Here is a 22,810-nt window from a genome sequence, read left to right on the forward strand (position 1 = left end):
TCTGAACCATTGCAGTTCATGTGCAGATTTATTTTCTGTGTTTAAACTGTAGTATACACGGTATATCAGCTGTTTTAAAGTTTTATTTATTTTTTTATTTAAGTCTATATGTCAGCATAATTTTAAAGTGTCAGGGAAAAAACCCTTTTTTTATATTTAGTCTAGAAATGATTGAATATCAGCTTCTTTAAGCAATTCTTTTAACTTTTGAAAAATCAGAATTGCAAGGATCTGATTTTATGGGAAAATGTATATATCATGGTAAATATACAAGTTATGTACAGCCACTTTGGAAAACAATTTGGCAGTATGTTATTAGCTTGAACATTCACATACTCAATTAATTCGCAATTCTTCTCCTAGATATGTAGGAGAAACTGTTGCACATACACACCAGGAAATGTGGTCAAGCATAACCAAAGCAGCAGAAATCTGGAAGCAGACCAGGTGTCTGTCAGCAGGAGAGTGAGTGGATCAGTTGTGGTGACCCAGGGGACGGTGTGTGGTACAGCAGTGAAGATTACGTTACGTGTCACTATGCAGCAGTGACGGTACAAGACCTGCATCTGTGTGCAGCACACAGATCAGTCTAAGGAGCATCACACTGAGCCAAGTTGCAGAAGACTCCTGTAGTAGAGTCACATTTTAATAAAATTCAGAAACAATCAGTATAAAACATTATTTTGCTTGGCACACATATATGTTTAATGAAACTTTTTTAAGCAGAGGAAGTAGAAATACAAAATCCAGGATTATGGTTTCAGTGGTCACCTCGGGGTAAAGTGAGGGTGACATAGAGGTGTGCACAGGTGGATGAAGTTTCAGTCACACTGTCATACCTGGGTGCTGGCTTCTGGGGTACTCACTGTGTAGTTACACTTTACTACTCCTTGTGCACGTAAATGTTTGTGAATGTATCAGTTACATTTAACTTTATAGACAGGGCTCATTTCACTAATACGCAGTGTTCTGACAGATCAATAGAAGATTAACAGTTTTTTTTTTTTAAGTGAGCATATAATTTTCATTTGGCTGCTGTAACAAAGTACCACAAATTTGGTGGCTTAAAACAACAGATATTTATTCTTTCACAGTTCTTAGTCTAGAAATCTGAAACTAAGGTGTCAGCAGGGCCCTGCTTCCTCTGACAACTGTAGGAAGAATCCTTCCTGGCCTCTCCCAGCTTCTGGTGGTGCCGGCAGTCCTTGGTGTTCTTTGGCTTGTGGCTGCATCACTCCAGCCTCTGCCTCTGCATTCACAAGGCTATCTTCTAAGGACACTAGTCACTGGTTTAGGGCTCACCCTAATCCGGTGTGGCCTCGTTTTAACTAATTGCATCTGCAAAGAGCCTATTTCCAAATAGGGTCACATTCTGAGGTTCCTGGTGGACATGAATTTTGGGAGGACACTGTTTAACACACTATAGTGGGCAAAAGCCATGAAAAGCCTATTCACAGGGAAAGAAATGTAAATGATTAATAAATATCAAAAATATGCTTAAGCCCATGTTACTGAAGAATTATAGTTCTCCTCACTGCCTTTTTGCCTATCAGATAGACTGAAAAGTATGGTGGAGTTGGCAAAGGTGTAGGAACATGTCTTCTCATGATAAAGGGAGTTAGGTTGGTATAGGGTTATTGGAAGGCAGTTTGGCATTATCTATTAAAACTCAATTTTAAATACCTGCACCCTTTGACATCCAACAAAACCTACTTCTAGAAACGTATCACTCAGATATCCTTGCACAGCTTTGCCAGAGATATGAGTGTGTACATACAGAGATACTGATTGGTCTGCCCTGCTGGCATCCCCAACCTCCCCTCGCACCATCCCTGCCCCACCCTGGCTGGACAGCGCCCCCACCCCCTGCCCTGCCAGTCTCCCTCCCCTGAGCCCTGGTTCCTGTTACGCTCCCTCCCCGCAGCACCCTGAGCTTCCCCCTCCCCTTGCTGCAGCCATGATTGTCTGTGTATCTTCCTCATTGCTGTCATGCTGTGCTGACCCCGGCACCAGCCACAGTGTCTGGCTGGTGAGTGAAGGCAGGAGTGAGGGCAGGGTCAGGAAGGCAGTGCAGCATCAGAACTTACTCTCAGCTCTCCAGGCCTCTGACCTTTTTAGCCCTCAGCACCCCTGGCAGGGAGGTGAAGCCACTTGCCCGAGGTTTCCCATTGAAAAACAAGGGAAGCCTTGACTTTGTGGTGACTGGGAACTCTGGATCGGAGCACAGCCAGGCAGGATGGAATCCTGTGCTGATGAGCTGGTGTCCTGTGGGGTGCACCCTAAGGTGGGCCTGCTGGGCAGGCTCAGCCAACTAAATGCCTGCTTATCAGAACATTCCTGCAACCTAAGGTGTCACCTCTGTGCTGCTGACCCACAGTGAGTGCTTGTGTAGTTGAGGGCCTTAAAAACACACCAAGTAAAGCTGTGCACAGTACCTGGCCCCATGCCCTCCTTAGAGGACCCCAAAATGAGAGGCCAAGGGAAAACCCTTCTCTCCAACCAGCAGAGGCGACACCTGCTGTGTGAGCACAGCCAGTGGTCAGCACATCAGGGGCTGTGGGAACCAGGAGCAGCATCAGGCTCAGGGGGACGCTGCTAAAAGACAGCTGTTGTTAAGATGCCACCTCTGGCAGACTGTGTTCCCACAAATTGCCCTAACTAGTCAGATCTGATGACATCTTCTGAGGTATCCTAAGACACTCAGACTTCTTGAGTATAACAACTCATCCAAATGTAACGTAGTGTTGTAACTGAAGGGGACGACAACAGTAAACAAAGCAATTCCTTAAGGTCCATGTGGGGACATCGGAGGGACAAACAGAAGACAGGTTGTGTGTTTCAAAGTGGACAACACTTTCTTTTTCTCTGTAGAAACATGAAGACACCGAGTGTCCCTGCGTGGTGGTGTCCTGTCCTCACAAATGCAGTGTCCAGTCTCTTCTGAGGAGTGAGGTAAGGAGCACGACCAGGGCCTGGTCAGGAGTTGTGAACTCTCTGGGGTTAGCATGCCACGGAGTCCACTCTTCCCTCCATAGCTGGAGTCTCACGTTCTCACAGTTGATAGTAGTATGTATGGCAGAAAAACAAAAGTGATGAAAAGCCTCATACTATTTTTTGGAAGTCAGAAGCAAGTAATTAGAAGCTACAAAGTGGTAAATTCAGACCAAAAAATTTTAAGAATTGAGAAAAATGGAAATATTTTATCTGTAGTGCAAGCAGGGTGATACTTTGTTTTTTTCAAAGCTATTTTTAAATCTATAAAATATATTTTATAGATTTTTATAAAATCCTTTTAAATCTATAAAATTACTGTAAGATTATCTCAAGAAAGTGAATTAATTTAGAGCCACTCCAGAACCATGTTGCCCATACATGCTGGGCTGGGGGTGCCCCTGGATAGGAAGTGGGTACAGGGGCAGCTCCCACAGCTCAGGGCTGCCGGAAGGGCACCCATGCAGCCTGCCCTGGTGGCTGTGCATCTCACACTGCCCTCAGCACCCTTTCTTTGAGAAAGGTAGATTTTGCATGACTTCATTTGACCAGGATATATTCAGATGGAAAAATTCCAAGGATTCTTAACATTTTTGCATGCAATCTTAACCTGGAGCGCCTTTGGTTGCTGTTCCAGGAGACATCTGGGGCTCCCTTGGGATTGATGGGTGTGTGGCATCCCCTGGTCTCCCACTCAGTCACCTGAGTGCTCTGCTGTGAGGATCCTGCTCACCTCAGCCTTTTTTAACAGCCTGAAATTCTACCACCAGTTATGGGGGACGGGGCGCAGGGCAGCAGCTTCATATGTCCCTGACTGAGCTGGAGGGCCTGTGTGAGCCTAGGATCCCGCAGGCCTCCCTTACCCAAAGTCTGTCCTCTCAGGACCTTGATGCTGATGGGTGAGGGCAGGGTCTCACCTGATGACAGTGGTCTCTGGGCCCCTGGATATGCCTCTGGGAGGGGCAGGGAAAATGCATGTGAATTATCTCCACAACTGGACAGTCCTGCTGTTGAAGTTAATGTATAAAGAGTCTGTACTGTTGAAATAATGTCCAGTGCTTTATGCACTCCTAAATTTTTGCTCACTAAGAGCCATCTGAATTAGGGTCAAAAGCTGCTTTCATTTGCCTCTAGTTTCCTTTTTTTTTTTTTTTTTTTTTTTAAATCTTTAAACCTACATTTCTCTTGGGTTTCTGGTGAAAGGTGCTGATGGACTATAGATTATTCTTGCCTCTGTTCCAAAGCTTCTGTAAATTCTGTAAGGTTCTAAGAGTCCTGATAATAAAACCAATTTAGAAAAAGGTACAACACTGAATTTATAGTAGTACACTGAAAATAATATAATAAAATGTCAGATTCAGTATGTCCCTGATTTTAACATTAGAAGCATTAGCTGGTTAGGTTCATGATTGTATTAAGTCCCTGGAAGGAAATGTTTTAACATTTTAGATGTATGTTGCTACATGCAGTCTTCATTCTGCCTTTTCATGACAGTAACTTGCCTTGGGCCTTTTGGGGTCTTTCCTCCAGGTGCAGCCCAGGGCTTTCTGGCTGGGTTCTGGGGAACAGCAGGCACTTCAGGCTGCTAGATCCTTAACCACCGTGACTCTGCCCTGGCTCAGAGACCTTGGTCACACGGTTCCCTCCAGCCATTCCCACGATGTTGGCCCTTCTCCTTAGCTATCACATCAGGGCGAGAGAGCAGTGCCAGGATCTGTTTTCCTCTCTTTCCTAAATATCAACCAAGAGGAAAGGACCACTTTGTCCTGGTAGATCAAGGAGAAGTTATAGAACCTGCCCACACTTGCCAGGATGGCACAGAAAAACCCATTCTGGCTGGCTGTGCGCAGCTCACCACCTGCTCCCCTGACTAGGGCTGATTGTTTTCTGTAAAGAAGACCTATCCTTGGAGTTGCCTGATGAGAATTTACTCAGTAGAAGAAGTAACTGTCCTTCACTTTTATGAGCCTAATGCATAACACCATGTCTTTAAAACAGTCTTCTCAGTTCCCTTTCCTCTTGTTGGGGTCATAAGTGGTAGTTATTTGATGACTCCCCAACATCTGAACTGAAAGAGGGGTTTTTCCTTGCAAGATGAGTTACCTGCTCCCAGTCCCTCCTGATATTCCGTCCATCAATCAGAGGTGACAATATTAAGATTCAGGCTGGCTGGTTAGCTCAGCTGGTTACAGCACAGTATTGGTAACACCAAGGTCAAGGGTTTTAGATCCCTGTCGCAGCCACCCACCAAAAAAAACAAAGTGTAGAGTGCTGCCAAGGTCAAGGGTTCAGATCCCCTTACCAGGCAGCCATCAAAAAACAAACAAGCAAACAAATAAGATTCTTGTCGTTAGAGTGACCTTTGAGGCCGTTGAAAAGCTATTATGAGTTTCTAGCCATACAGAGGGGGAAAGTCTTTTCAGATGAAGGAAAACTCATCTCCAGTTTTATCAGGTATTACGAGTAATGGTACCCTGTGTAAGCTTGCTTTGGAAATATATTTATTTTTGTGCACTGTATATTAGGTGTGTGACCCAGTTGCATCCTGAATGCTTTCGATTTTTTTTTTTTTTTTTTGGTGTTTCATGCAATTTTTGTTTATAGTCTTTAAATGTGCATTTCGGTTTATGTTTTTTTTCTTTCCTTTTAAAATTCTGGCATTGCATATGGCATGTCACATTTTGAACAATTTGTTCTAAAGAAACTATGAGTTTAAGAAATGTTATAGTAAATGTATTCCTGTATATTGGCGTATATATGTGTATACACGTGACTATACCGTATATTTACTGCATAGAAGTCTAGGGAGCAGATGATATATACACACCTGTAGCTGATAAACACCATTCTTAATAGTACAACCCAGATGCTATCTGTGCCCTAATATGTTTGAACATTTTCATGCAAAACGTTTGTGCCACAACTCACGTCTCTTTCCCGTTGCAGTTGAGTGCACACTTGTCAGAGTGTGTCAATGCCCCCAGCACCTGTAGTTTTAAGCGCTATGGCTGCGTTTTTCAGGTCAGTATCCAACATTTGTCCTTCCCAGTCACTGACATTTTGCCATGAGAGAAAGTTATTATATTAACATTTTAACATGCAAGTTCTGGACTCGCTTAGTCTTTGTGATAAAACCAAAACACGCTGTTGCATGGGTGAAAACCGCATGCAGCAGGCGTGGGTGCTTGCTTTCCAGTCTGGTGGTGTTTTGAGACTTCAGGGAGACACTGTGCCATGGTGGAAGTCAGTACATTAGGAGAACTACTGCCTCTAAAACCAGCTAGTAAGAGGACAAATGGGAATGACATTTGGTGGGGTTTCTAGATAGATCGTTATGGAAATTTTAGCTGTTACTTGAACATGAGTGAATATCAAACTGGACATAGTTTCAGCAACGTGTGTGTCAGTACACAGCCGTAGGGATCACACACGTGTGTGTCCATAAACACATTTTGTATACATGCCTGTGCTGACTCTGATCCCAGCTAGGGACGGATCCAAAATGTAACACAGCCTGTACAAACCACACGTCCCAGGAAAATAGTGCGGGGGGACTCCTCCGTTGCTGCCACACATGTAGTGTGAGAAACACATGTCTGGTTTTTTGTTGTTGTTTATTTTTTTTAACATGTCTGAGATTGCTAGTACATTGGAACTGAGTTTTCATTTAAATGTATATCTTAATCTTGAAAACTATCAAAAGGCAATATATATTACATTAAAGTATTTTATATTTAATTATTATTTAGTATGAAATCAGCACAGAGATACTGGCGTCTTAGTGTTTTCTGAGAAAGTAAAAAGCCTAAGAGTAAGAATGACGACTTTTCCTTTGCTGTAGTCTCTGGGGAGACTGAGCCTGCCCCTGTTATGTCGTACGTAGTATCATTCATTCTCTCTGTGTATGTGTATATATATGTTTATATATAGCAATACTTATATCAACATATATATATGGATATTCTATGTACAGAGTATATGTTTTGGAGATCATTAAAATGCTTTCTGTGGCTTCTTAATTTTCCAATATCAAAACAAATTATATTTTCACACTAATTACTTCCTTAAATATATGAAGTATTATTTCATATGCTTATTCCTGACTCTAAAATGGTCTACATCTTATGTACTCTGTAGATTCTTTATGTTTTGTATGTAACTTTCTAAGTATACTTATGATGGTGAGGAATGATATATTTTTTGATGCAGTATATTTGAGTTAGTAAATTAATATTGTAGTAAATTATCTGGAATCCAACTGATTACATGTTCACAAGACTGTTGTAGCAGTATCCAGCTGCAGCTGCAGGTATCTAAACATTTTCCAGTTATATTTTTAATGAAAAAAATAGTTTATAAAGGAACAAAAATAAGTTTAAAGCTTAATTTCTTGATGTTACAAATGTGTGGAATGTTGCTAAGAAGCTTGAGGAATGAGGTTATCTTGTAGCGTCACAGGGTGTTTTCTCTTGGCGCGTTCTGCTTTGTCTCGCAGGCTCCTCGCCTGTACATGGTAGTGAAGGCAGCCCCGAGCACCACTCTTCCGAGGCTCAGAGGTTCCCTGTTAACTTTACATGAATAACCCCCCCTTCATGTTTAGTGCTCCTTTTAAAGCCATATGTTAGTCTTTCTGTCCTTTGAAATGGAGTGATGTTGGCTTGATGCCTCACGTCTTTGCTCTCGCAGGGGACAAACCAGCAGATCAAGGCCCACGAGGCCAGCTCTGCAGTGCAGCACGTCAACCTGCTGAAGGAGTGGAGCAACTCCCTAGAGAAGAAGGTAGGCCACACAGTTGCCTGCTCTGCTTGGGTTTTTTAAATTTCTTCAAATTATTTAAAGAGGAAAACCTCTTTATAATTATTAACGGTTTTTGGATAAAAGAAACAGCATCAAGAGATTGTCAAAAAAGTAAATTCTCTTCATGTGATCTTGAGGTTTACAAATCACATTATGGTTATCTTAGCATTGGTCTAGAAAGGGGAATGTTGAACTTTCAGAGCCCCTGCCCACACCCCCTGCCCCGCCATCTTTTTGTCAATAAAGTTTTATTGGAATGCAGCCACCATCACTCATTTCCATATTGTCTGTGGCTACTTTTGCATCACAGCAGCAGAGTTGAGTAGTTGAGTCAGGGATCATATAGACTGCACAGCCCCAAATATTTACTACCTGGCTCTTATAGAATAAATTTGCTGACCAGTGATCTGGAAGCTTTACAGTTATGTGTCTTTTCTAAGAGACAAATAGGATAAAACAATTCCATGTCACTAGTGTTTACAATTGATTTTCTCAGCCGATACTTTGTGAAAATTTGGTACACTAATAACCACATAAACACAACCAATTTCCAAACAAACTTACTCCCCTCCCGTGCTGCTTTCAAGAGGTCTTCACTGTGAAGAGCTGTGGACCCACAGCAGGTACCTCCCTGTTATCACACCGCTTCCTGGTGGAGTTTGTTCTGTGATGGTCAGCTTGGTGGGGGCCTTCTTTTCATGAGGAGAAGACAGAAACCTCTAAGAATTGATAGGGAAGAAGTTGTGCCTTATTTACAAAAACAAAAACTTAATTCAATATTCAACAAACATCTATTGAGAACTTGCAGTAGGAGGGTACTAAGATGAATTAGAACACGTGAAGTTGACGTCTGAGTTTTCTTAAGATGTGTAAAGATTTGAAGGTCGTTTCCAGTGTTAAGTTCAAGCAATTTAAAATGTAAATGTACTGTACTTGAAAGAGTCTAAAATTTTAAATCAAAAGATTATTAAATCTGACATAAAATTTTTTAAATATAAATGCATAAGCTGAAGTCTCACGAGAAGCAATAAAAAGATTTTGGTATGCTGTACGTACCTACACAAGTGGAGCAAAGGAGTTCTGTCTGTGAAATAACACTTGTGTTAGATGAATCATTGGTGATTTTCCCAGGAGCACTTAGTATTTGCTCTCAGTTCAGTGATGGTTTACTATAAATCTTTTTTTCTCCTCTTTTTGAAGAGTGTGTTCTGTTTCTCCCTTTTAAAAATTATAGGCCTACGCTGGCCGATTAGCTCAGTTGTTTAAAGCACAGTGTTGTAACACCAAGGTCAAAGGTTTGGATCCCCACACTGGCCAGCTGCTCCCCCTGCAAAAAAAGTTAGTTTTTTTTACAGCTGTACTAATTATGTGATAGTTTAGGGGTCTGAGATATGTGGTGTAATTGTCCAGCGGGACAATTACAGAAGGTGCTGACACCAAGCCACTTCCAGGACTGAGTCTCTGTGGGATATGTGGAGGTTTATTTCATTAGTTATGTTCACTTCCTTCCTTCCCACTTTGTGGTCTTTTCCGCATTCAAAGTGAATGGCTTGCATCATTGGAAACCCCAGGACATACCAGAATACCAGAGTAGCCTGCCTACACACAGTCTACACCAGTTTCTCACTCTGCAAATACCTCATGTGTTTAAACTGTCAGCAGCCAAGTCATGGTGGAAATCCCAGGAGTGCAGGATGTGTTGTGGTGCATCATCGCTGCGATATTTGAAATGTTTGCCTTCTTGGATGTTGCCCAAGGGTTAGTTAGTCTCTGACTGTCCATCAGATTGGATGGAACCCTCACCCCAGCATTCAGGTCAGCTGCGCCTTGGCTCTGCGCACTCTTGTTTGTGTTCATGGGAAGGTGTCTGTCTGCCCTTTACTAGGTCCTAAGGTAAAGGCTTGACAAAGAATGGGGATATTTACATTTTCTTAAAATGGGAATTTATTTACGCTTATAGAATTATTCAATTGGAATCTCTTAGGTTGTTTCGTTCATCTGTAATAGAAAATAGAATGTTTGAATTGATTCAAAAAGACCTCACATTCATGGTCAAACTACAGAAAAACCATTTTATAAAATCTGGGCTTAAAAACACCCATCTTATATTTTAGGGAAGCTTAAATCAAAGGTTAATGTAGAGTGCCCCTGCCAGAGTGGGCTGGGGTAAAGATGCTCTCGATACGCAGGGTCTGAGGGGAGGATGAGGGGATCCCTGTTTTCATCTGCTACATAGCTCCCTGGAAAAACATCCGCCAGGTAGACCTTCCTGTGCAGACAATGTCTACCTAATGGATGAAGGAAAACAGCAGTCTGCAGGCAATCAACAATGTTGGGTTCTTTGATTTAAATAAGCAAATACATATTAAAAGTTTAAATAAGGGAAGTCCCTAAGTGAAAGAAATTAAGAGTTTAATATGGTATAATGTGTGTTAATTACTGTAAGTTGCTTTTTACACTCAAGTACTTGATTTGTTGCAGAAAAAAATTGCCAGTGTTTTTGGGGATGTTACTGAGATTTTTGTCAAAAGAGTTGGCATGTGGCATCTCTTTTTTGAGGTGTGTGAGAAGAAAGAGTCTAGGAATTCTGTCCATTGCAGACAGGTGGGAATGAATGAATTTTAACTTTGGGAGAGACAAAACCACTGAGGGACTCTGCATGTATGCCCCTCTCAGCACTAGTGCAAGTTGGTCACTTGTAGGAGTTCATGGACATTTGAAGCATTATGTTTTGGGAAGGAAAGTCGATTTTTGATGAGTAAAATCCTGGGAAAGTGAAGTCATTTTTTCCCATGAGGCACTGCAAGTTTTATATTCCTTAGTGAATACATATTTGTTTTAAAATAGCATAGGTTGTGATTGTTTCCAAAGGTACTTCTTACCTTAGTAGATTGTGTCAAGCGTGGAAAGGACACCTGTCTTTAGGCTGGCTGTCCTTCAAATGGACGCCATTGGGAATCAGTGCTTTATCACACTCAGTTTTGTCCTGAGATGCCCTCGAGCCGTCACCTTTGTGACCATTGGCCAGGCTGGCCGCAAGCATTGGTGGTTTTAGAGAGCTCACCACTGGAGAGGTACACATCAGAATCAGGTTGTGGGCTGTCTGGTTAGCTCATCTGGGTAGAGTGCAGCCTTGGAACACCATACTGGCCAGCCGCAAAAAAAAAGAACCACAGGCTTTGCTGTCTTTTGGGGTGGTAGCAGCACCCCAGTGGATAGAGACATCTGTTGGTAGATAGAGGTTTTTGCTGAGGGTCAAAGTGCCCTTTGTTGAACCCTTGTGAGGAAGGAAGCCTTGAAGGAGTTGCCCTTGAACTCTTCCTCTCTGGGGGCTTTGAAGACCAAGTATAAAGTGGTCTTTGGAAGCTGATTATTATTCAGGAAGAGATTTTGAAAAGGTCAAAGGTAGGCTGGGGAATGCTTGCTCAGCAGGCGCTTCCTTTGACTGACGAGTGTTGCAGATGACTTTGCTGAGCTTTCGTGGCAGGGTCTCTGCAGGTGTCAGCTCCGTCTCTGTGTCTCACGGGTTAATGGTTGGCCCCGAGGATGAGCCGAAGCACTCATGTAATTTTTATTCTTACCAGACTTTCTTATTATGTTGGGAGTGCTTTTTAAACTGGAGGGTGTGACCCATTGGTGAATGTGAAATACATTGACCCTTAAACAACATGGATTTGAACTGAGTGGGTTCACTTTTACTTGGATTTTTTCATTAAATACACTAAGTACTGCAAATACATTTTCTCTTCCTTATGATTTTCTTAACATTTTCTTTTTTCTAGCTTACATGATTGTAAGAATACACTATGTAATGCATATAACATACAGGATATGCGTTCGTTGAGTGTTTATGCTATCGGTAAGGCTCCCAGGCAACAGTAGCCTATTAGCAGTTAAGTGTTTGGAGAGTCAAAAGTTACAGGTGGATTTTTGACTGTGCAGGGACTCGGTGCCCCTAATCCCAATGTTGTTCAAGGGACAACTGTAATTTAGTAGGTTGTAACTAGCATTTTTTGATTGACAAATAATAATTGTATGTGTTTATGTGGTATAGTGTGATGTTTCGATATATGTATTGTGGAATGGTTATATCAAGCGAATTAACATATCTATCACCTCACTTTTTTTTGTGGTACAAATATTTAAAATCTGCTCTCAGCAATTTTGAAATATATGTTACATTATTATTAACTATAGTCACTGCGCTATGCCGATCTCAAAATTTATTTCTTCTGTCTAACTGAAACTTTGTAATCTTTGACCAGCATCTTTCCAGTGTGCCACACCCCTCAGCCTCTGGTAACCATTCTCTCTGCTTCTGTGAGTTTGACTTTCTTAGATCCCACATATAGTGAGATCATGAGGTGTTTCTCTCTTTGTGCCTGGCTTATTTCACTAAGCATAATGTCCTCCAGGGACTAGCATTTTTTTTTTTAAGTGAAATAGAATAAAATAGAAAATATCAGGATGCACTGTAAGTGATTAGGGCAAATACAGTTTTGTGAAACCTGTTTCTCAGGTATACAGGCACACCAGTGTTTGTTCAGATGAGGTGATGTGTAAGAATGTGTTTCTTACTATGTTTCCTAGTCAAAATTTGAAAGCTATTCTGGTAAAAGATTTATTACTTTTCAGCAAAAACTCTAAGAGTATCCCGTTCATTCTGAAATTCAATCAGTTGCTGCACTTTGCCTCACCTTAATTACCAGGAGAGATTCAGAAAAATGCAGTTTATAGGATTCTTTATTAAACTATCCGGACTTTCATTTTCTGTGTGAAGGGATTTTTTTTTTCTTCTGCAACTCCTTTCAGTGAGCTAATAGAAGGCCTATATTATTAAAATAATTAATATCATTATCATTGTTGTTAATTAACATTAAAACTACTTTTTGCTACATTAATTGAAAAAAATGTTTTTCAGGTTTCCTTGCTGCAGAATGAAAGTGTAGAAAAAAACAAGAGCATACAGAGTTTGCACAATCAGATATGTAGCTTTGAAATTGAAATTGAGAGGCAAAAGGAAATGCTTCGAAATAATGAATCCAAAATACTTCATTTACAGGTAAGAAGCTTAAGACTGTGGCTAGATCAAAGGATCGAGTGACTCCTGTCGGGCTTTCTTAGCCAGCCGTCCGCGCTAAAGCCCTGACCTTTGGCAAACGGGGACTCATTTCTCTTGCTTAAGTGAAGCGTCTGGAAAGGCACAGCTGGGAAGCTTCAGGTTGGCCGGCCGTTTTCCATCTCCTTTTCTCTGGAGAGCAAATTCCATCACCTCCCTTCTGTGCCTTCGGTCCACTGTTGGTGAAATAAGGCTTAATGCCTGTATTATTAAAAACTAGCTGTTTTTTTAAATTATTAAGATTTCATATTACTCATGAGAAGTTGTATGTGCAAAGTTTCACTTCCTAGGGCCGAGCCCGTGGCGCACTCGGGAGAGTGCTGCACGGGGAGCGTGGCGACGCTCCCGCCGCGGGTTCGGATCCTATATAGGAATGGCCAGTGCACTCACTGGCTGAGTGCCGGTCACGAAAAAACGACAAAAAAAAAAAAAAAAAAAAAAAAGTTTCACTTCCTAAAGTGAAGTGAAGCCAAACTATTTGCTTTTGCGTTTTCCAGTGTCACATGCTCGCCCCACTCTATTTCACGTAGTAATCCAGAGCTACCTTCAAAACAATAAATAAATAAACCGTTGGTGCTGTGAGTAGTGGTGGTCATGCAAATGGGCCTGTGAGATGTTGCTGCTCGTCTGTTGGCAGCACAGGTCTCCATTGGGTGCCTGTTGGTAGGTTACTGTTGTGGGTACTGTCAGCACGTCAGCTTACTTGCAGCACCCATTTGTCATGGTGGTCCCATGTGTGTCACACATGCCTGTGCGAGAATCACTCGTGTCACTAAAGTGGTTTTTCAGTGCTTGTTCTTATGATGTGTTTCCCTAAATTATCTGGAAGAGAAAATGTTCCTAATGGCGCAGAGTCGTGGCCTCTTTGGGAATGCCTTTTCTCCCGTTCTGACATTGGAGGTGAGTCACAGTGCCTTGAATTGCATAGGGATTTATTAAATTAATTTCATTTCTATTAAACTTTGGGGTTGCCCACCGAGGAAAAAACACAATGAAACATTAGATTGTATTCGAAAAGGTACAAGTCATTGTATTGACTCAAAAAAGTAAAATGTCACATAAAACACCAGGAAGTTGCCTGCTGGAAGCCCTTGTCATTTTGCTGGAGGCCCAGTCAAGGCACGGGTGCGGGCTCCTGTCCTCCCACTTGGCCACCCTGCTGTGCCTGGGGAGCAGCTCTAGCACTTGTAACTACTGTATTTGACCTGGGCTCAGAGAGGCAGAGGGAAAGGCCAAGGATATTAATGTTGTGCTGGAAAATCACCTCTAAAAGTATCACAACAGAAGGAAGAATGAATGAGTAGTGGGGGCTCATTTATATCCTCATCATTTATAACAAAAAACATAAACACAATGATGTATAATGCACTTGTCTAAAACTTGAGAGATTTCATATGCCTTTATCTCTCTCTTTGTTTCCTCCTCTTCCAGCTAGAAAAGTTTTATTCACTTTATTTTTAGTAGGATTTAATCACTCTACTGTGTGTGATCTATATTTTAAAACTTTTGTGATTGAATAAACCAGTGAGGTGAAAGTCAGAAAAAAATGGGGAAACTGAGTCACCCAAGTGCAGAGAAGTGAAGACTGAGTGGTAACGGCAGACCTCAGCGTTCCCGGGCCTGTGATAAATAGGAGGGCACACTCACCGGCCCTCTTCTGCACAGAAGGAACAGCAGGAGGGGAGTAGATTGTATTTAAAGAAGGGGCCTCGAGGCTGCCGGTTAGCTCAGCTGGTTAGTGCACAGCCTTGCAATACCGAGGTCACAGGTTTGGATCTCCAAACCAGCCACCAAAATAAATAAATAAATCAAAAAGTAAAGAAAGGGACTCAGATTCGAGTGGATGTGCATGATGTCTTTGAGTGTGGGAACAAGGCATTTACCCATTTAATGAGAGCAGTCTACCCAGAGGGCCACTCGGTGTGATTTTCTGAAAGGTGAAATTTAGTTTTATCATCTTTGGCAGTCTTTGACTGGCGAGGAGAAATCTGGACCTGTCGGTCTTCAGGAGACACTGGTCGAAGCCTCCAGATTCCAGAGGTGTTGGCTGTGTGGGAGCCGCACTCAACCGAGCACGCTCTCTCTGCTCCCCCAGACCCTCTTCCACCCTCTGCAGCTGGAGCCCACTCAGACGTGCACCTTGTTATTTCATTCCTCACCTTAGAACCCTTCGAGTAGCCTCTGGAAGGGTTTACCTTCAGTTCTCTACCGTGACCCAGAAAACCCCAAGTGACTGGCCACTGGTTGCCTTCCCAACTTTGCCCCACCCCAGTGTGAAATGCTCCTGCTCTTCACTCCTTGAGAGGGAGAGGGTCCACACTCCTGCGTGGATGGCCCTGAGCCCAAGAGTCTTCTCACCACGTCTTCCTTGGCTGCCTCTGGCTCCGAAACCTTCCCTCACTCCTGCCCCTGCCCCCGGGATCCTCCAGTCCTGCGTGTGGACCACTGTGCTGATGGCGCAGGCACTGAGGGTCATCTTCCTTGTCTGCTGCTCAGAAGACCTTCAGTTCCTGATGATGGTAGAGCGCGCAGGGAGTGCACAGTGCCTGGTGGTGGGCTGTGGTGGGCAGGGATGCAGGCAGAGGCGTCCAGGGCATGGAGTATAAGAGTGTTTGCTCTTGCTGGCCCAGGAAGGGTTATTTCTTAATCTTTTGTTTTTTAAAGATCCTGTTTTTCTTAATTACAAAGACAGCCTAGGTGTGAGCTTGACCCCGCACTCCTGATGTCAGTGGGATGAGAGGTGACTCTTGCAGGCACTGGTCTGCAGGGCCAGTGGTCTCACTGGACAGCATTTGTGTACCACGGCCCCAGTGACCTGAGGGCAGGCAGTAACAGCAAGAATCGGCTACTGGAGCCCTGAAGTTGGGGTGCGTGGCTGATCACTTATGTTCTGAAAGCTGGTCTTTTGATTAGGATTTACTTCTGTAGAGTGCAGTCTGCTCCATTTATCTTAGCTTCTGAGTTTTTCTAATAAAATTCCACACCTGCATTTAAGATTTATTTTTATAGAAACACTGCCGTGGCTGAGTGTAGGTGCTTACTGAGAGTGAAATCGCCTTTGCTGCATTTTACAGAGAAAGCTTAATTTAGATCTGCACTCTGCTTTGAGACTGTGCCATTTATACAAATGAAAGGCCCGTTTAAAAATAGCACATTTCCCTTCCTGTGTGGAGACTCCTCCTAAGTTATTTGGTTGAGCCTCGTCGGTGCGGATGCTGTACGTTGTGTGAGTTCTCCTCCTGTCCTGATTCAGTTTCCCGTGCTGTGCTGGGGAGCCTTGCTGCAGCACAGCAGTCTTTATCTCAGACTCCACAGCTCCACTCTGGAGGTGGAGTGTGGCCTTGCGTGGTACCACAGCCTTCATGCCACGGTCCCCTACACGTCACCAGACATGCAGGAGCAGCAGCTCAGTGTCTTCCCCTTTTCTGCCTCAGGGGCATGAAGTTTAGAAGTGATGAGTGGCTTGTCGCAGGCCATCCTGTAACTCGTGGTTCATTCCTGGGTCCACTGAGTTACAGATGGCATCCCCCAGACTGTTGTTGATCGAGTTCACATTAGCTTGCCTCTTCCACTTGCTAGTTTGTTTTTTTTTTTGTCTTTTTCGTGACCGGCACTCAGCCAGTGAGTGCACCGGCCATTCCTATATAGGATCCGAACCCGCAGCGGGAGCGTCGTTGCGCTCCCAGCGCCGCACTCTCCCGAGTGCACCACGGGCTCGGCCCCACTCGCTAGTTTATAATATCAGTAGATAGAGTGCATGAGAGCATTCACCAGCATTCATGAGAAATGCGTTCTGCTTTTGAATGTTCATTAATGTCAATAGTGCTTGTCCTCCAGAAAACAGACATTGTGAACTAATTAAGTATTCATCTGGCCATATGTACTTGTTTAAAATAAAGGGACTTTGATGTAGAAAGAGGTGTGCATTGGAGGGATCATCCTTTTTAAAATGTTAGCTAACATGAGATTTCTTGGAAAGAACAGGAAGAATAACACTGTGCTTTTACCCCCAGAAAGCAACCCAAACCTGCCTTGTTTGTTCCTTCGTGGCTAGTAACAGCCAGCAAAGGTGCTGAAACCTAAAAGTTTAAAAATAGACTTCCAAAAGGAGAAGTGAATTCAGAGGGGCCCTGGGCTTTCCCCTGAGCACCCGTGTGAGATGCGGCCTCAGAGGCGGCTCAGTCATTCCACAGCCTCGTGGAGCACGGAGCTAGCTAATCTTCACAAGCTTTATTTCAAAAAGGCAACTTCTTTTTAGAAGTGAAAACCCTTTAGGTACCTGGGTTCATCTAATAAGTGGACACTCCCGTCCTTTAAAACAGACTGGGCCACCACAGTTGGAGCTTGGTTCTCTTCCCTCCAGTTAGTTATAAACGTACAGGGCCTGTGTGTTTCTGGAAGAGGGTTTTTCTGAATCTTTTACATTAAGGTGTGTAAAATCAGATCTGGCTGTGGCAACCACGTGTGTGTCTGAAGACAGTGTTCCTGTTGTTCTGCCTCCCACTGTGGGTGGGCTCATGGGACTGAGTGTGCCATGGGGTGAGGAAGAGCTCATAGGCTTCAGCCCCCTTGGTTTTTTACCCAGGACCCAAGGACCCACCTGCACAGATCAAGGGGGGGGTCTCTGGGGTGGTAGCAGGGCGGCAGGAGCTTTCTCTCCCAGGACCTCAGTATGGTTCTGGGGCACCCTCTGCAGCCACAGAGACAGGGCGGGGCTTCCCCTGGGCCAGGCAGCAGGGTAGGAGGCCCTCAGCTGTTCAAAGGGAAGATAAGGCCACATGGGCGTGACCCCAGCATCTTGAAGCTGAGACTTCATGACTGCCACTTGGCAGCAAGGCTCTTCTGTGCCTTTGTCCCCCCCTGGGAAGCAGGACCTGGTACCAGTGGCCCCTGAGGTACATGTGGGCAAGATGCTGTGGGAGCCTGGCAAGCCTGCAGAGGCACTGCCAGCCTGTGAGGAAGGCCAGGAGGGGACACTCCTGAGCGTGAGGGCGAGGTCAGACCTGGGGCATCCGAAAGCAGAGCTGGTGGGATCCACAGACACCTGGACACAGGTGCATGAGAGACATATAGGCGACACTGGGGCTGGCATAAGATGGAGAACACCAGGCAGGAGCTGTGGGCAGAGGAAGCAAGAGCTACTTCCTGCCCAAAGTGCACATCTGAGCTACTTAGGCAGGAATCCCCTTCCACCTGGTCACCTGCACACATCGCCCATCACTTCTCTTTCCTGATGATTCTCTTTCAGCAAAGCAAACTGGACATAGTAAAACATGATTAAATTGTTTTCCATAAGAACATATCCTCTTACGCCTGGCTTCACGTCACCCTGTGTGCTCCCTGCAGAGCATAGGTGCTTGTCCCTAGTGGGGCTCCCAGGAGCAGGGCTGACTCAGGTCCTCTGCCAGGAGTTAGAACTGACCCAGGAGCAGCAGGCGGAGGCCTCATCCAGGCACCTCTGTGGCTGGCTCCTTGGCCTAACTAGCCTGTTTGATGGGTGGTGCGGCATTGTCAGAGAGCTCTAACTGTTTTTTGCTTTTTTAACACCTTTGATTTGGAAGCGGGTAATAGACAGCCAAGCAGAGAAACTGAAAGAGCTCGACAAAGAGATCCGCCCCTTCCGGCAGAACTGGGAAGAAGCGGACAGCATGAAGAGCAGCGTGGAGTCCCTCCAGAACCGCGTGACCGAGCTGGAAAGTGTGGACAAGAGCGCGGGGCAGGCGGCTCGCAACACCGGTGAGGAGGGTGGCAGGGCGGGGCCGGGTCTGTGGGGGCCGGGGCAGGAGACGTGTGTCTTAGAGCCCGCGGTAAGTGCTGTGCCGTGAATCTGTGGGATACAAGGTACATTAGGCACATGCTGCCTTCGAACACTTCTTTCTAATTACAGGTAATACAAATGCAAAGAGCTATGATCATTTTCTGGCTGAGATTCCTTCAGTGAAGAGAAATATTTCCTTATGTGCGATGGTAGAGAGTGGGGCTGGCACACCTGCAGGAAGCTGCAGAGCTGTCCCCAAGAGAGGCAGGGGCCATGAGGGTTAGCCACAGGACAGGCCTGAATAGAGAAGGGCACAGGAGGAGGCCAGGGCCGGCTGGTCAGGAGCTCCAGGCCACACTCCTGAGCATTCATAGGACAGGAGCTGGCAAGGCAGAGGAGGTGGAAGGAAATCTCGGCACACTCACCAGTGTATTCTGGTATCCAGAAGCAGATGTGGGCCTGTGGCTTTGGGGACTGAATGAGTATTGTGAATATTTGCATGAAAAGGATTAATGTGGAAAGAAACCAGGATTATCGTGGTGCGGGTGGGGTTGGATTAAGCAGGCAGATGATTCGGGATTGGAGCAGAGAGGAGAGCAGCTTAGTTAGACTCAGGACACAGGTGACTCCGTGACCTGGAGGCCAGAGGGTGGCCACCCCTGCCCCCCAGGGACTCCTGCCCCAGTGGGCTTCTGAGGCTGCAGCAGTGGAGAAGGATCGCTTTGTCACTGACCCTGCATTGAGGTGCCCTGTGGCATGCAGGTTCAGGGTTACCCACCCAGGGCATCCTGTCTTAGCAGTCTGTGACCTGACAGTTTGTCCAGCCAGTGACTGTGGATGTGAGTGTTGGGGGTCCTGGAACCTGAGCCCTTTCATAGAAGGAAGATGTTTCAGGACATGTACATGGTGTTTTTCCTCTCCTACCCCCGGTAGCCACAGTGATTTTTACTTTGTTTACTTCAAATGCTGGTGTGGATTTGCTTCCCTAACCTTTCTGATGCTCACCCGTCTCGTTCGCCTGCGCTAGGCCTGCTGGAGTCCCAGCTGAGCCGGCATGACCAGATGCTGAGCGTCCATGACATCCGCCTGGCCGACATGGACCTGCGGTTCCAGGTCCTCGAGACCGCCAGCTACAACGGCGTGCTGATTTGGAAGATCCGTGATTACAAGCGGCGGAAGCAGGAGGCCGTCATGGGGAAGACCCTATCTCTTTACAGCCAGCCTTTCTACACTGGCTATTTTGGCTATAAGATGTGTGCCAGGGTCTACCTGAATGGGGACGGGATGGGGAAAGGGACGCATCTGTCGCTGTTTTTTGTCATTATGCGTGGAGAATACGATGCTCTGCTTCCCTGGCCGTTCAAGCAGAAAGTGACGCTCATGTTGATGGATCAGGGGTCCTCTCGGCGTCACTTGGGAGATGCATTCAAGCCCGACCCCAACAGCAGCAGCTTCAAGAAACCCACTGGAGAGATGAATATTGCCTCTGGCTGCCCAGTCTTTGTGGCCCAAACTGTTTTAGAAAATGGGACGTATATTAAAGATGATACAATTTTTATTAAAGTCATAGTGGATACTTCGGATCTGCCCGACCCCTGACGAGTAACTGGGGAGGTGGATTTAGCAGAAGGTAACTCCTCTGGAGGGTTTGAACCAGTCTTTCCTCACTGAGGTCCTCGCGCTCAGAAAAGGACCTTATGGAACGGAGGAAGCGGCAGAAGGCGGCTGCGCAGCGGTGGGAGGAGCCCCACGTGAAAACAGACCTGACATGTTTTCTAATAGACTAGCATCACTTCGCTCTGAGGAATTATTTATCCTTCGATGAGATAAATACTGCTGTCAGAGAAGGTTTTCATTTTATTTTTAAAGATCTAGTTAATTAAGGTGGAAAACATATATGCTAAAAAAAAGAAACATGATTTTTCTTCCTTAAACTTGAATATCACAAAAAGAAAACACACACGTGTGGGGATAGCTGGACATGTCAGCATGTTAAGTGAAAGGAAAACTTATGAAATAATAATACAATTCTGATATATTCATTCTAAAACTCAAGAGTGCAATCTTGTTTCAAATATAGTATATTGTCTATTTTTAAGGCCTCATCTGGTCTCTGTTTTAATAATTTGTTTGTCAGAAGACCCTGAAATATACACCTAGGTCTTTTTTGAAAGTCTCTAAATTCAGAATCATTTTTTAATTTAAAGTTCTACAAAAAATTGTTACTGCAAACATTTTATTTTAAAACGTTGATAGACTGATATTTCTTGGAAGAAAATGTAAACTATCAAACACTGGTTATCACTTGTGATAGGAAAGAGAATATTCAATCTGTTGTTATTTCTCGTTAGAAATGTAAACCTTCAATATCTGTCGTAGTTAATGACACTACTTCAAAATTACTATGAAAGGAACATTGCTCATGGATGCTGTGCATCATTTTCAGATTTATAATTGTTTTCACCCTAAAATAGGGCATTAGTTGAACTTTGGAGTTCTAAACAAAATCCTGTAGGTTTTTAAAATTCTGCCCCATTTGTCCAGATGAGCTGTCTATTGCTGACAGCACCGACCTTCAGTCTCCAGTGTCCAGTGTCCAGGGGTGGGCAGGTGACTTGTGCTGAAGGAGGCCACAGCAGATGTTTCTTCGTTCTATCATATTGCTGCATTTTATTAATGATCTCCAAAAGCAACATCTTTGCATAGAGATGGTGGCATACAGTACACGTGCCTTAGATGTGACTTGCTGCTTCTCGATCCTGGGTTTGCGTTCAGCATCATTCTAGAAAGTGATAGTTTAACCTGACTTTTCTCTCTACCACTAGATCTTTGTCTCGACAAGGGCCCTCAGACAGCTCCGTAGCTGCTGAGGGGAAGCCAAGCTCCACCGTCGGCTTCTGGAGCCTCCACCGTTTAATTATCACAGATTCCAAATCTCTAGGCCCCAAAAGTGTGCCACCTGCCCCAGATGCGGCCTGGTCCCACCCCAAGGGAGGCAAGTGTGGAGCAGAAGCCAAGCCTCTCTGTGTCCCCACCTGGGCCGTGGGTGTCCACACAGCTCAAAGCAGAACCCACTGAGCATTCCAGAGACCGCTGCTCTGGGGGCCTGCCCAGGCTGACCACCTGGCATCCCTGAACCACCTCCCTGGTGGGAAAGGTGGCCTCAGGCCCACTGTCCCAGCCTGCGCCTGCCCAGATGGCACTCACAACTTACTGTTTACCGTCTCTCAATGGTCCAACTGTGATTAGAAGCCTGGAGCCCTGCCCCTGCGCCCCTTTTGCTATGCACCACGCTTCATGGTGCTCTTACCACTGATGGGTGCTACACGTGACGGGTGCTTCTTAGGCAAAACCAATGTGTGCAAACCACCGCATCTGTGCCACTCATCCAAAAGACGCGCCCACAATTGGCCGGCTGGGCCGCGCACTTCAGACTGCCTGCCTCTGGGCTCTCCCCATGGTTGCGCGGGGACAGCTGGGTTGGTGCCCGGTGGCCCACCTTGTCTCTGGTGCTGCCATTTGTCCTGGGTGTGCCTTCGCCCCAGTGCCTGCTGGAAGTGCCCTCCTACCGCCTGCCCATCCCCCGTGCTCCCATGCGTGACCTCATTGGTCCCAAGCATCTGCCATGCCCTCTCGTGCCGCTCGCCCGTTCATCTGCCTCTCCTCTCTCTACTCTCCTGGGATTGCTTTGGGGCAAGTCAGTGTCATTGGTTTTGCCCCATGAAGGAGTCATGTGTCCCTGCTCACAAAGGAAGGACTTCCTGCAGAAGCTGCGGAAACTACTTCCCTCGAAGGTATCCCCAGCCGCCTCCAGGCTTGTACCCTGGGTTCTACCCTGGTGGCCTGGAAAAGGGAGGACCTCCTGGCAGTCCCTACCTGGCTCAGGTGGCCTTCCTGCAGCCAGAGATTAATAACAGGGACATCCCTGTGACTTCCTTCCCCCTTGCAAAAAGCATGTACAATATTAACAAATTACTTAGGATAAGTAACATCCTGGTCTGGTAAAAAAAAAACATTTTTTTCCCCTTCTCTGGACTTAAGTCCTGGTTTGGGTGTGGGCCGTCAGCTTGTTGGTGGGATTTTTCCAGTTGTCCTTCCTAGACATGCTCCTGGTGGGACACGATGGGCCCTCCTTGCCTCCCGCC

The 22,810-nt window shown here is 45.1% G+C and overlaps 1 protein-coding gene across 10 annotated transcripts in view; it reads left to right on the forward strand.

Annotated features, from left to right (window-relative positions):
• Nucleotides 1-20,763, forward strand: part of TRAF3 (TNF receptor associated factor 3) — a 105,514-nt gene extending 84,751 nt beyond the window's left edge. For all 10 annotated transcript variants that reach the window (XM_063089514.1, XM_063089520.1, XM_063089515.1 and 7 more), the window contains 6 exons: nucleotides 2,872-2,952; nucleotides 5,938-6,012; nucleotides 7,678-7,770; nucleotides 12,710-12,850; nucleotides 18,469-18,643; nucleotides 19,693-20,763. In XM_063089514.1, the coding sequence (XP_062945584.1) occupies nucleotides 2,872-2,952; nucleotides 5,938-6,012; nucleotides 7,678-7,770; nucleotides 12,710-12,850; nucleotides 18,469-18,643; nucleotides 19,693-20,264 (1,137 nt within the window). In that variant the 3' untranslated portion in view covers nucleotides 20,265-20,763. The remainder of the gene's footprint in view (nucleotides 1-2,871; nucleotides 2,953-5,937; nucleotides 6,013-7,677; nucleotides 7,771-12,709; nucleotides 12,851-18,468; nucleotides 18,644-19,692) is intronic.
• The last annotated feature ends 2,047 nt before the right edge of the window (nucleotides 20,764-22,810 follow it).

This window comes from Cynocephalus volans, chromosome 3 (assembly GCF_027409185.1).
Source record: "Cynocephalus volans isolate mCynVol1 chromosome 3, mCynVol1.pri, whole genome shotgun sequence".
NCBI lineage: Eukaryota > Metazoa > Chordata > Mammalia > Dermoptera > Cynocephalidae > Cynocephalus > Cynocephalus volans.